Genomic DNA, 14,121 nt, shown 5'->3' with positions numbered 1-14,121 from the left:
CAGGAGGCAGATATCCCTGAGGTTGACCGCGTACAGTGGAGGAAGATAGATGCACAGTTATGTAGTGTATTATGGCAATCGGTTGATCCCAAGATTCTTCTTCATCTTCGGGCCTACAAAACTTGTTTTAAATTTTGGACTCAGGCCAAAGGATTATATACGAATGATGTCCAGCGTCTTTATAAGGTGGCTTCTGCTATTGTCCATCTCAGCCAACAGGACTTGGATCTATCTACTTATATTGGCCAGATTGCCTCTCTTAAGGAGGAGTTCTTGACTGTGATGCCTCTTACTCCTGATGTTGGGGCTCAACAAACACAGCTTGACCAGTTCTTCATGGTTCTTACTCTTATTGGCCTCCGTCCGGATCTTGAGCCTGTCCGCGATCAGATTCTTGGTAGTTCATCAGTTCCGTCCTTGGATGATGTGTTTGCTCGCCTCCTCCGTATCTCCTCCACTCAGACTTTGCCATCTGATAGCACTTCAGATTCTTCTGTGTTAGTTTCTCAAACTAGCTCTCGAGGAGGCCGCAGTGGTACCCGAGGTAGAGGTCAACGTCCTCATTGCACCTATTGCAATAAACTTGGCCACACTTGTGATCGTTGCTATCAGTTACATGGACGACCTCCTCGCACTGCCCATGTGGCCCAGTCCTCTGATTCTCCGCTGCCTCAGCCTTCGAGCTCTTCCGCATCTCAGGCTTCTGTTGCCTCTGTTGCCCAACCTTGTAATGCCTCTGCCTGCCTTACCCACACATCTTCTCTTGGACCCTGGATTCTAGATTCTGGAGCTTCTGATCACTTATCTGGTAATAAGGATCTTTTCTCCTCTATTACTACTACCTCTGCTTTACCTACTGTTACCTTAGCTAATGGTTCTCAAACTGTGGCTAAAGGTATTGGTTTGGCCCTTCCTCTACCTTCACTACCTCTCACTTCTGTCCTTTATACTCCTGAATGTCCTTTTAATCTTATTTCCATCAGCAAAATCACTCGTACTCTTAATTGCTCTATTACCTTTTCTGATAAATTTGTGACCTTGCAGGACCGGAGTACGGGGAAGACGATTGGCATAGGACGTGAGTCTCAAGGCCTCTATCACCTCACCTCGGATTCATCTCCTGCAGTTTGCATTTCCACTGATGCTCCTCTCCTCATTCACAATCGTCTGGGCCACCCTAGTCTCTCCAAGTTCCAGAAGATGGTCCCTCGTTTTTCCACTTTATCGTCACTTCCGTGTGAGTCATGTCAGCTTGGGAAACATACTCGTGTCTCGTTCCCAAAGCGTTTGAATAATCGGGCAAAGTCTCCTTTTGAGCTTGTCCACACTGATGTTTGGGGTCCTTGTCGGACTGCGTCTACTTTAGGATTTCAGTATTTTGTCACTTTCATTGATGACTATTCTCGATGTACTTGGTTATTTTTAATGAAAAATCGAGCTGAGTTATTCTCTATTTTCCAGAAATTTTATGCTGAAATCCAAACCCAGTTCAATATTTCTATTCGTGTGTTACGCAGTGACAATGCCAGGGAATATTTTTCAGCACCATTTACTTCGTTTATGTCCCATCATGGGATTCTTCATCAGTCTTCTTGTGCTCATACTCCTCAACAAAATGGGGTAGCTGAACGCAAGAATCGACATCTTATTGAGACAGCTCGTACTCTCCTCCTCCACAGTAATATTCCTTTTCGTTTTTGGGGGGACGCTGTTCTTACCGCTTGTTATTTGATTAATCGTATGCCCTCCTCTGTCTTACATGATCAGATTCCTCACTCCTTTCTCTTCCCTGACCAACCACTTTATTTCCTTCCTCCTCGTGTCTTTGGTTGTACTTGCTTTGTTCATATTCTCACTCCTGGACAGGACAAGCTTTCCGCCAAAGCCATGAAGTGTCTCTTCTTGGGATACTCCAGACTTCAGAAGGGTTATCGTTGTTATTCCCTTGAGACTCATCGATACTTTATCTCCGCTGATGTCACCTTCTTTGAGGACTCACCATTCTTTTCCACCACTTCTGAGTCTCTTCCTGTTTCTGAAGTCTTGCCTATTCCCATTGTCTCCCCACCTGATGCTATGCCTCCTCGACCACTTCAGGTTTATCATCGTCGCCCTCGTGTCGTTGCTCCTCTCCCTTCTGCTTAGGCACCTGCTGACTCACTTCCTATCCCTTCGGCTTCACCTACCCCGGCTCTGCCTTCTCCTAATGACTTACCCATTGCTGTTCGGAAAGGTACTCGCTCTACTCGTAATCCTCATCCTATTTACAATTTTTTGAGTTATCATCGATTGTCTTCACCCTATTCTGCTTTTGTTTCTGCTATATCCTCTGTTTCTCTTCCAAAGAGCACCCATGAAGCTCTTTTCCATCCAGGCTGGCGACAGGCAATGGTGGATGAAATGGCTGCTCTGCACTCTAATGGCACTTGGGATCTTGTTGTTTTACCCTCGGGTAAATCTACCGTTGGCTGTCGTTGGGTCTACGCAGTTAAGGTTGGTCCTGATGGTCAGGTTGATCGCCTTAAGGCCCGCTTAGTTGCTAAAGGCTATACTCAGGTTTATGGTTCTGATTATGGTGACACATTCTCTCCTGTTGCCAAGATTGCTTCTGTCCGTATGCTTCTCTCCATGGCTGCCATGTGTTCTTGGCCTCTTTATCAATTGGATATTAAAAATGCCTTCCTTCATGGTGATCTTGCCGAGGAGGTTTATATGGAGCAACCCCTTGGTTTTGTTGCTCAGGGGGAGTCTGGTTTAGTATGCAGGTTACGCCGTTCTCTATATGGCTTGAAACAATCTCCTCGAGCATGGTTTGGCCGTTTTAGTTCTGTTGTTCAAGAGTTTGGCATGCTTCGCAGTACAGCAGACCATTCAGTTTTCTATCATCATAACTCTTTGGGGCAGTGTATTTATCTAGTTGTTTATGTGGACGACATCGTCATTACAGGCAGTGATCAGGATGGTATTCAGAAACTAAAGCAACACCTTTTTACCCACTTTCAGACCAAAGACTTGGGGAAACTCAAGTATTTCTTGGGAATTGAGATAGCTCAATCCAGTTCTGCTGTGGTCCTTTCCCAAAGGAAGTATGCTTTAGACATCCTGGAAGAAACCGGTATGGTAGACTGTAAACCGGTAGACACACCTATGGATCCGAATGTCAAACTTGTACCAGGACAGGGGGAGCCTTTAGGAGACCCCGGGAGATATCGACGGCTTGTAGGTAAATTGAACTATCTCACCATTACTCGTCCAGACATTTCTTTTCTTGTGAGTGTTGTTAGTCAATTCCTACAGTCACCATGTGATAGCCATTGGGATGCTGTAATCCGCATTCTTCGATATATCAAAAGTACATCAGGCCAAGGTGTGTTGTACGAGAACAGAGGTCATACTCAGGTTGTTGGTTACACAGATGCAGATTGGGCTGGCTCACCCACAGATAGACGTTCCACTTCAGGGTACTGTGTTTTTATTGGAGGTAATCTAATATCTTGGAAGAGTAAGAAACAAGATGTAGTGGCCAGATCTAGCGCTGAAGCCGAGTATCGAGCTATGGCTTTGGCAACATGTGAACTCATATGGTTGAGACATCTTCTTCGAGAGTTGAGATTTGGAAAGAATGAACAGATGAAACTCATATGTGATAACCAGGCCGCATTACATATTGCATCCAATCCAGTCTTTCATGAAAGGACCAAACATATTGAAGTTGACTGTCATTTCATTAGAGAGAAGATCGCATCAGGATGTGTTGCTACAAGTTTTGTTAATTCAAATGATCAACTAGCTGACATCTTCACTAAATCTCTCAGAGGTCCTAGGATTAAATATATTTGTAACAAGCTTGGTGCATATGACGTATATGCTCCAGCTTGAGGGGGAGTGTTGAATATAATGTATTTATAGTGTATAACCTTTCCTTGTTAATATAGGACACATATATGGTAGGACACATGTATGGTAGTTAGGACTCTTAGCCTTGTAGGACTCTTAGCCTTGTATATATATATATTTCTCAATTGTAAGTAGATTATTTACATTAATGAGAATCAAGGTCTTTCTTCTTTCTCTCTCTCTCAACACCCTTCATCTCAGCCAACCTTTCCCTGGCTCAAGTTTGGGTTGGGTATGGAATTGAGATTTTTAATACTAGGATAACCCCAATTCTCTGGACATCCCTAATTGATGACATGAATCCCTACTTGATAATTTAACAAGACAAATTTTTTTTTCTTATGATGAGTAAGATAATCCATGGAAGGGCACCAAGAAAGGTGTTGTAACCTAAGTTAACGAGAACAATTACTTTATACAGAAAGTTAAGACCATACCTGAGTGCCATAACTAGGCATACGTGATTGTGAATTCGAAGCTGCTTTTTCAGATTTCAGCACCAGCAAGCCATGATGTATAGCATCAGTAAGGTCCTTTCGATGCTAAAAAGGTGAAAACGAAGATTATAATCCAAGAAAAACAAGAAAAAGAATCTTGTAAACTTAAGTCATTCAATGCTTAATCTTTTTAAATTAACTAAAACAATAATCAGATCATTAACCAATGGGTTAATATGGGGCTAAAGTAGCAGGATGGACAGGAATGTCGTCCTTAAATGTCATTATCAACCAAAAAAAAAAAAATCAATAATTCCAGTTGCAAAATTTAGCAGTGAATATGAAAAATAAACAATTTATTTGACCTCTCAAAATTTCCACCAAGACAATAAATTGCAATTGTTCAGAACAGAAGAATCACATATCAGTTAATACAAGTGAACTTCATGAACAAGCATCCAACATAAATAATCAAGAATAGCTCATATCCTTACCGATATAATATCTTGAACCATTTCAAACGCATTATCCCCAACAAGATCCAACAAATCACCAGCTATCTTCACAAAAATAGTTTAAGAAACTAAGAATTTAGTGCACATGATATTGAGACACAAGTGCTCAAAAAATCATCATAGATCAAACAGTTAAAGAGAAGCTGGTGACCAGTACCTCCTCACCAGGTTTGTCCGAATCAAGCACCCGGCAAATGGCCATTGCTAATTCATCTTGGGAAAGCTGTGAAGTACTGCCTCTGACTATTCCATCACAAGCATCTCTTAACCATCTCAAAGTGAAGTTCCGCCGGTCAACAGCAGAATGATCATGTGTAGAGGCAGTATGATCATACCATCTATCACGTCCTGAAGAAGGTGGAGCACTTTCCTCCCCCAAAAATTCCTCATCTTCCAAAGATGCATCCACCAAAAACCGAGAAGGTGCTTGGAAAGCAAGGTTAGCACCAAATTCTACATCATCACCACTCCCAGGTACTTGCCTTTCATGAACAAGTCCAGTCACAAGGTTGTTAGGCTGCAAATTGAAAAGCCTCTGTGCTAGAGAGGCAACTTTCTGCAGATTAGCATCTGAGACCACATAACCAAGAAGTTTTTGCAATTCCAACCTGCATTGGAAGAAATTTTGTTACAATCACAATGCTTGAATATAAGTAACAAAACTCCTATGTACAATTTAAGATCATATACTCTTGTCACAGTCTCTGTACTCCATTATTAGAATTTAAAATTACAACTAAGGGGCATTGCCATTTTTATTTTCCAATTCATATTAACAAATTGTTTGTTTTTTTTATTAATAAAGAAACAAATAGATAATGGTCCTCTCCTCAAGCAAAAGAGTTTGCACTATTAAAGGCCCTGAGATTTTGCAGTGCAAGTATATGAAATATGATAGGTAAAAACACTGAAATTTTGCAAAATACATGAAAGATGCCTTTTTCTTGCAAAAATATGTTGGGTAACACACCATATATGGAACATGATTGTTACAAACTTGAACTTCTCTGAATGTATTTGTAAGATGCCTCTTTCTCAGAAATGCTGAACACCTTGAATTTTTTTAACCACATCTACTATATATTTATTAAATCATGTAAATTCTTTCTTAAATAAAATGACATTAACATTACATCATCATAATGATAGACCCTTAACTGAATTGCATGGCTTAGTGCCCGCTCCAACTCTGTTTCCCATTCAAACAAACAGAACTTAAGATAGGGGAAAACATTATCCTTACTTTTTCTCGGCAATCCTCGTATCATCTTCATACTCATCTCTGGGGCCTGTAAAAAGATTATAAACCAATAACGCCACCTCACGGAAATATTCTGAGGCCACTTCACCATCTATCAACTCAACCACTGCAGCAATAAAGTGTTTATATGCTTGACACACTTCAATGGAAGCTACAAGAAAAAGAAAACACATCAACATCTGAGAAGTCATTGATATCCATGTGAATGAAAAGTTTTATGCAAGGTAATAGTGCATAAATATTATATAAAATTAAAAATAGCACATTTCATTCACAGAGCAGCTGCTTCACTAATGACTTTACCACTCACAAACTATATCATCATAAAACTGGCTATTGTCTTTTTCATATGCCATTAGCAGGCAGTGCATTGACAAAAATTGCAAGCAATTCCCAAAATCGAATGTCTCTTGCGAAATTTATAGATGGAATAAAATCATGAGCGATGGATTAAAAACTTAGTCAAAAATATCTTTCTGAAAGGGGTTGGAAATTTACAAGATATTTTCCTTTTGGTGGCAGCTCCAAAAAAAAAATGAAATTATTTCTTCCAAAATCACAAGCAAACTTCTGATTTTAAGTTATAATTTTCACTTGCTGGATGTGCCCTAATGAGACTAGTGAACTAGCAAGTAAAAGCAACTGTTAACCAAAACACCTTATATGCCAATACGACTGAAATGAAGTTTCACATGCCACGGTACAAGGAAAAAACAAGTCCATATTAGAAGCAAAATTTTGGAATTTCACAGAATTTGGTTCCGAATCAAATCCAATTCAGTAATCCCGTACCATAAAAACCAGCCTTGTAGAATTCATTCTCTAGAATCTCTACTAAAGCTTAAATATCAATACTAAACACAAACTGAAAATATCAACAGCCATGAGTCATAATACCTTCGTCCCACCCATGAACTATCTTCCGTGCAAGCTCTGATTCCTCAACCGAATTGGCATCACTGATTACAGAATTAACAATCCAAAAATTAAATTTCACAGATTTTGACAAACTAACCAGCCCCTTACCCTCCATTTGGTTGCTGAGAAAATTGAGTCATTTCCACTAAACTAAACTAGTTCAATTGGGCTGAGTGTGTTAAAATCTCTAATTTTCTCGTAAAGAATCAAGGATTCAGAATTTTAATTCCCCGGACTCCCCAACATTTTCTCGGCAACCAAACAAAAATAATTAATTAATTAATTAAACCATACAGAAGACTGTGTTTGAACCTGCGAGGGTTGTGGTTTTGGAGGATGAGTTTGCGTCGGAGATAGGCATGGTCGACATCGAAGGGGTCTCGGAGAGAGTTCGTTAAGCGAGGAAGCTGAACCAACATTACTTCTTGTGAAGATTCTGGAAAACTAGAAAAAGTTTTCTCAGTAGAAGATTACTCGAAGTAGAAGGTGACGGTGATCGGAGACAATGAACTCCGAAAATTATTGAAAATGTACGGTTATGAAGATTACTTGCGGCACAGGCTTCGTTTGTATTATTTCGGATACGAAACAGCTGAAGAGTCCAGTAGCTACAAACCAATCACATCACGCCACGTCACTTTACGCAGGGCAAAATTGTCATTTCCGCGCATTACCCCTAGCTTCCAACACCGTGAATACCCTAGCGAATTCAGAGAAGGCGCGAATCAATCCACGACGTCACAGTTGCCGGCATTTTCGCCGTCGAACATACTTTCACATTCTGGTTTTTGTTGCTCTTAGTTACAGCTTGATTGTTTGTTGGGAATTTGAGATTCACCAGAAAACCTGAAATTCACCAGTGGGAATTTCACCTAAGTGATGCAGAGAAGAATAATTTCGCAATTTTCTTATTCCAAGAGGGTACACTGCCAATTAAGTCCAATTTTCTTCTTTGCTTCCAGAAGAACCCTAACCCTAGGAGGGGAAGGAGTGGATGATCCACTGTATGCAGATGTACCAAGGCCTTGTAGAAGAAAGTCGGAGAGGAAGCCGTATCCAACACCCATGAAAATTCTGATCCGAAGAGCCAAGGAAGAGAAGGAAGCTAGAAAGGCCCAGCCTAGTAGGGTGCTTGAAGACCCCCCCGACAATGGTTTGCTTGTCCCTGAACTCATCGGGGTGGCTCATCAAGTTTATCAAGCCCAACAGTCACTCCTCCTTGGCCTCAGAAAACTCATTGATGTCATTCCCGTTCAACGCTGCAGGTACTATCCTGTGATTTTTCTTCTAATCTTTTTAATGGGATATCTCTTATATATTTTGTTTGTTGCCTTTTCCTGTGGGAATACATTTTCTTGTTTCATAGGCAATGGTTACAATTCACATGAATGCTAATTGTAAGCTATCCTTTTTCTCTGCAAATTTAGGTCTTTTAGTAGAGATTGTTAGCCCATTTCTAAACTGTCAATACAAGGTCTAGAAACCTAGAATCAAGCTCAACAAAATTACATTTAGGTTTATATGTGGCCTGTTATTTTGGTGTGTCAGAAAATGAAAAACTTATGAGTTAAGTCTTTGTTTCTTCTATGTTGGTTCTGGATCCTACTGGTTTTCCAAGTTGTGTTCAGTTGATTTCCTGGGTGAGATTTGTCTTTGTTAATTTTGGGGCGGGCTCAACCTCTTGCAGCTTGGGTACTTCTTTGTATCTGGCTCAACCTCTTGCATCTTCTACTTAGCATTTAGTTTTGCTGCTTCTTTGTGGTTTCAGATAAATTAAACTTTTTCCTCGAATATCAAGACAACAGGGTGAGAAGATGATCTTATTTTGGAGAAAACTGGAAAATATAGAGACAGAGAGATAATTGAAACATGCCAAATTAATTTGCACAATTAAAACCTCCAATTCTCCTCGCCTTCCTGTACATGTTTCACTTTTCATGCCTGGCCTCCATATGAGTCTGCTGCTGAATAACCGATGCCCTTGCAGCATTTAACTGATTTGCTAATTCTCTATAAGGCTTTGCTTTCAGGTTCTGCTTTGAAGTTCACATTGGCCATATGGGTCATGAAATTCGAACGTGCACTGGTCCAAAGAGTGGTTTCCGTAGTTCTAAACATGTTTGGAGAAAGGGGCGAGTTGAAGATGCAGTTTATTTTCCAAAATGCTTCCATCTCTGTGATCGTGTTGGAAAACCCAGAGTTGGACATGATGAGAGGTTTAATGTCCGAAGAATCCCTGCCATTTTAGAGCTCTGCATTCAAGCAGGTGTAGACCTTGAAAAGTACCCTACAAAGAGAAGAACAAGGCCTGTATATTGTATTGAAGGAAGAATTGTAGATTTTGAGCCAGAGACAGAAAAAGATGAAATGAGAAGAAATGTAGAAGCTTCTGATTTGGGGACCAAAACTGAAGAGATGGAAAGGAATTCCAATTCACATAATCCTAGTCATTTTCTCACACATTCAAATAATGGGGAGGAGAAGAGCTTGAAGGAATTAAGTACCACCACACTTGAATCATGGTTTGAGATGATATCAGGAGCGAAAAAGATTATGGAGAAGTACAGTGTGAAGACTTGTGGATATTGTCCTGAAGTTCAGGTGGGTCCCAAGGGACACAAGGTGAGAATGTGCAAAGCATCAAAGCACCAGTCTCGCAACGGTTTGCATGCTTGGCAAGAAGCAACAATAGATGATCTTGTGGGTCCCAACTATGTCTGGCATGTACAGGATCAAAATAGGCCTGCTTTGGATAACAGCCTGAAGCGGTATTATGGCAAGGCTCCAGCTGTGGTGGAGTTGTGTGTGCAGGGTGGTGCACCCATTCCAGATCAGTATAGGAGTATGATGAGATTGGACGTGGTTCCGCCTGACCGTGATGAAGTTGATCTTGTTGCTTGACATGGTGTTTCTTCCCACAGATGAATGGTACATTACTCAAAACATTAGAGAATCTGAAGATCCTTTGCTTTTGCATTAGAGCTGAAGTTCTTTGTCTTGATGGAATTCGACTCAAAGGAGTTTCCAGTAAGTCCTTTTCATTTAAGGCTGTTGATCTATTGTAGATGTGCAAATTTTTCATCACCTGCAGTCTCATTAAAAGAATCTAGCACATACTACTAGAAGAGGCCACCTTAAATTTGATGTGGCTTCCAAATTGATTACTGCCAACTGTTGGTGGTCCATAATTTCATAGTTTGGCAACTGGACCATATCTGGTCCAAAACCCACTGAGAGGTCTGGACAAAATAACTAGAGAATTGTCCATACCCATATAATATGACTTTTTTCTTAATAATTTATGGGGAAAAAACACTTTCCAGATCCTTCAGAAAGGAAAATATGGTAGTTTCTTGTTGGAATGTCACATGTAGTGATCAGAGGAATTCTTGTATCCTTTCATCTCCTCCTTAAATTGTTTTGCTGAAATGTGTTTAAATAAATGTATTCCTAGACTTTCATCTCCTCCTTCAAAGTCTAGTACCTAATATAGATTCTTAGTCCAAGGTTATCAATACCTATTGGAATTACTTGATGCTGAGCACTTAAGTGGGTCTTTGTGGAGTTAGCCATGGCACAAATCAATTGTTTAAACAGTTTTATCTCCTCTTCTTCCTCTTTCTCTTCGTCTTCCTCTTAAAAGATGAAATGTCAAGATTAAGGAGTAAATCCTGATTTTCTGAGGGGTGAAACCATGGGAAAGGTGATAGAATTATGTACCTCAAATCTGTATTGTGTCTTTGGATCAAACCAGTTAGGAGGGTTATGGTATGTGGATGGCCAATACGAAGCATATATTGCACATAGTGGATGAGGATCATGAATATTAATTGAATTGTGTCTTAAATTGTTCAAATTGAACGCTTGTTTTTTACTAGAATTAGAGGTCTACACTTGCTTGCTTGTTTTTCTATGTGTTGAGGATTTCAATAGATGGCCTTGATTCAATTCGTTGTCTTCTTTTCTGCAATTACAGTATTGATCAAATCTCTGTGTAGCTTTTGGCTACTATCAAAGTGGGAGCTGGTCCCTTCATGAAATCATCCTTGAAGAACCTTGATTTGAACAAATTCAGCATCATTTGGTACTATTGTTCATGCTCGTCAACCCCACAAAGTGCCTCATTCATTCCGGAATTCCAATTTCTCTCATATGGCCTGAAGGCTGGAACACGTGGAGTTATTGCCCTCTTCGGCCGGGATGGAAAAAACATGTGCTGAATACAATTTTTCACATGGCCGGATCAGCCCTCTCCTCCCTCTGGGAGCCTGAAGCTTCCAGTTTTCACCTGGCTTCTACAGAGACAGGGTTTTCCTGGTAATTCTCCATTTCATCCTCTGTAAATTGCTTCCCAATTTTTATCCTCGTGTTGATCAAAATTTGGATTTTTTTGGGGAGTAAAGCTAATTCGATATCTTCTAAGATTTTGGAACCCAAAATGCATTTCCAAATACAGCATTTAACTTCACAACTTCCTCGGGTTTCTGTAAAGATTTACATTGGGGTTGGTGATTTTTTATTTATTTATTTTTGTTTCCAAAGCACCATTCATTTTACTGGATTTGTCTGCAGTGTGAGATTTTGGAGACGTGGCATTAGCCATTAGGCAGCTGACGTATAGCTGCAAGTGGACCAATAGCCAGAAACCAAACAGAGACAAAAAGTACGAGCCACGGACTGTGCATTCTCAGCTGGCGCGCATGTGTGCATGTGTGACACAATGGCTCCATTGGCTCCCTACCAGCTAGGCTCAAGAGAGCATGTCTTTATGCGGTGGTGTATGGGCCCATGTGGAGCAACGGTCGGGAAAAAAAAATGCCGTTGCGGCGGATTGCTCTTCAGAAATAGGTCGGCGCTGGGGTGTGATTTTGTGTTAAAGCTTAAAATCATGCACGGTTTTTCATGTATTTTTAGACCAAATACTCCGGTGACAAAACAGGTGTTTTGAAAAACTGCCTTTTTATTACGCAAAAGTTTACATTAAACTACTTTTTCTACATGTTTCAAAAATAAAATTAGAATAGCTTTTTTACTTTTGACTTGGTTAAAGCAAAAGTTGAAAGCTTTCATTTGAAAATACTAATTTTGATATGATATAAAACATATTTGAAGTGTGAAATGGCTTAGAGCTTTTTTCAAAACTGATTTTGAAAACAGTTTTCTTTTCTTCAAAACAAAATATATATATATATATATATATATATATTTAATAATTATAAATTATTTTCTGTTTTGTGCTTTTAATAATAAAAAATAAGTTGTTTTCAAATTTATGTTGTTTTTACTTTTTTATAATTGTTTTAAAAAATAATTATATGAAAATGTAAAATGATTAAAAATAATAATAAATATAAAAATTGTTTTTAAAAATATTAAAAATCGATTAAAAATATTTTAGGTTTCGAAATTGTTTTTATAAACGGTTTTAAGAATTATTATTAAAAACCTTTTCGAAAACTGTGAGGCCTTAAAATATTTTTAATTTATCATCAAAAAAATTTATTAAGGACTAAAATAATTGTAAAATATGCTTAAAAAAAACATTCTTCCTTATGAGAATATTTGAAGTTCAAAATGAATATTTTAGGTGGTTTATTCCTGTGATGAAAAGTATAATTTTAACGTTCAAAATGAATATTTTAGGTGGTTTATTCCTGTGATGAAAAGTATAATTTTAACGTTAATTTGGATTGAAATTTCGTTTTTATTATAATTTATATAATAAAAATAATTAACATTAGTATTCTTTAACGTTGGTGAAGAGCCGTTGCAGAAAGGGGATGTTTCTTGGGGTTTTCAAAAAGGAGCGAGGATTTGGTAATTCAAAGAAAATAAAAGGGCAATAAATAAATTAAAGGAAAAAAAAAAAAGGGCCGTTGCACTAAATCCAAAGAAATTCAAATGGAGAGAGAAATAAAAAGGAATCAAAAGGACACAATAATGACAGGTGGGGAGGATGAGGCGGGGCCCACTGCCAGCTATCGTCCACCTCTATCTTGGTTTTTTAAGCTCGTAGTCACCTTTCAAATCATGCCCAATGATTCACGTTCATATTTACAATTACATTAATCCCATCATCATCCATCATATTATCGTTCTTGAAATATTTAGGGTATGTTGTTTGGTTACCGAGAAACTCGAGGGAAAATGAAAAAGGAAGAAAATAGAGAGAAAAATAAAAAGAAATAAAAAGTGTAGGAAAGTGAAAAATAGGTTTATATCTGATAAATTGTTTTCATATGCTCCTCTAAATTTATTTTATTTATTCCTCTTTATAAATTTGTAAATAATCTTAATTATATTTTATTTTTATTTATTTTTTTATAATAAAACTAAATATAATAAAGTCATTTTATTTAATACTTTTTTTTTAGGTTTTTCCTTAACCAAAACATAGTCTTACGAAATTCATATATTACAATATGCTAATAACCATCTTTTATATATATATATATATATATATATATATATATATATATATATATATATATATATATATATATATATATATATATATAAGTTTTCAGATAGTCAATTTATTAAAAACTTTCAAATCCATTACATCTAATAGTCTTTTATCATATATTTCACACGCACACGTGTCTACGTGCCCGTACCTCTCTAAACTTGGGTGAATCAAGTTAGAGATGGCGATGGGTTTTAAAATACATAACATGAATTTGTCTAGTCCCACATTGATTATATATAATATTAAATAAAAATTATTTTTATTATATATATATATAATATTATTTCATAAAAATAAATTATAAATATTTATAATATTTTATTTAGTCATAAACTGTATTTATTTTTTTAAATAATTTAATATTTCAGAAGAAAAAATAGAAAATAAGAATTTTTAAAATAAATAAATAAATATAGTGTGAAGTATGAGAATTTATTATAACCTCTTTAACCCTATCCCTCCTCCGTTAGTTTTTTTTTTTTATTGGCTGGGATGAGAATTGATTTAAATAGATGGGATCCCATGGGTTTGCAAGGAAGTGTGGGGACTCTCCGATAAATACGCAACAATGAAGCTATTTTTATAATTTTTTTATTTAGATATAAATCAGTTTTGAGACTTTAC

General features: G+C 37.8%; 2 protein-coding genes across 4 annotated transcripts in view; one reads left to right on the top strand and one right to left on the bottom strand.

Moving 5' to 3' along the window:
* The window catches only part of LOC117904976 (DExH-box ATP-dependent RNA helicase DExH14), a 76,020-nt gene extending 68,469 nt beyond the window's left edge, over positions 1-7,551 (bottom strand). Inside the window, exons 1-6 of one of the 2 annotated variants that reach the window (XM_034817816.1) lie at positions 7,341-7,551; positions 7,008-7,069; positions 6,093-6,261; positions 5,007-5,457; positions 4,829-4,894; positions 4,335-4,439 (exon numbers count right to left, since the gene is read on the bottom strand). In XM_034817816.1, the coding sequence (XP_034673707.1) occupies positions 4,335-4,439; positions 4,829-4,894; positions 5,007-5,457; positions 6,093-6,261; positions 7,008-7,069; positions 7,341-7,447 (960 nt within the window). In that variant the 5' untranslated portion in view covers positions 7,448-7,551. Of the gene's footprint in view, positions 1-4,334; positions 4,440-4,828; positions 4,895-5,006; positions 5,458-6,092; positions 6,262-7,007; positions 7,070-7,340 lie in introns of those variants that run through there. The other variant, XM_034817817.1, reaches the window with a different exon arrangement.
* A 195-nt stretch (positions 7,552-7,746) lies between these two features.
* LOC117904977 (APO protein 3, mitochondrial) lies at positions 7,747-11,980 on the top strand. Of its 2 annotated transcripts, none has more exons than XM_034817820.1 (4): positions 7,747-8,293; positions 9,059-10,055; positions 11,027-11,345; positions 11,601-11,980. In XM_034817820.1, exons 1-2 carry the CDS (start codon positions 7,908-7,910, stop codon positions 9,927-9,929), a joined length of 1,257 nt encoding a protein of 418 aa, XP_034673711.1. In that variant the 5' UTR covers positions 7,747-7,907; the 3' UTR covers positions 9,930-10,055; positions 11,027-11,345; positions 11,601-11,980. The 2 variants fall into 2 exon arrangements, with proteins under 2 accessions (XP_034673711.1, XP_034673710.1); XM_034817819.1 differs by having other exon boundaries at positions 11,005-11,345.
* The last annotated feature ends 2,141 nt before the right edge of the window (positions 11,981-14,121 follow it).

Source organism: Vitis riparia, chromosome 17 (assembly GCF_004353265.1).
Source record: "Vitis riparia cultivar Riparia Gloire de Montpellier isolate 1030 chromosome 17, EGFV_Vit.rip_1.0, whole genome shotgun sequence".
In the NCBI taxonomy this organism is placed as follows: domain Eukaryota; kingdom Viridiplantae; phylum Streptophyta; class Magnoliopsida; order Vitales; family Vitaceae; genus Vitis; species Vitis riparia.
This window is presented reverse-complemented; position numbering and strand designations above follow the sequence as displayed.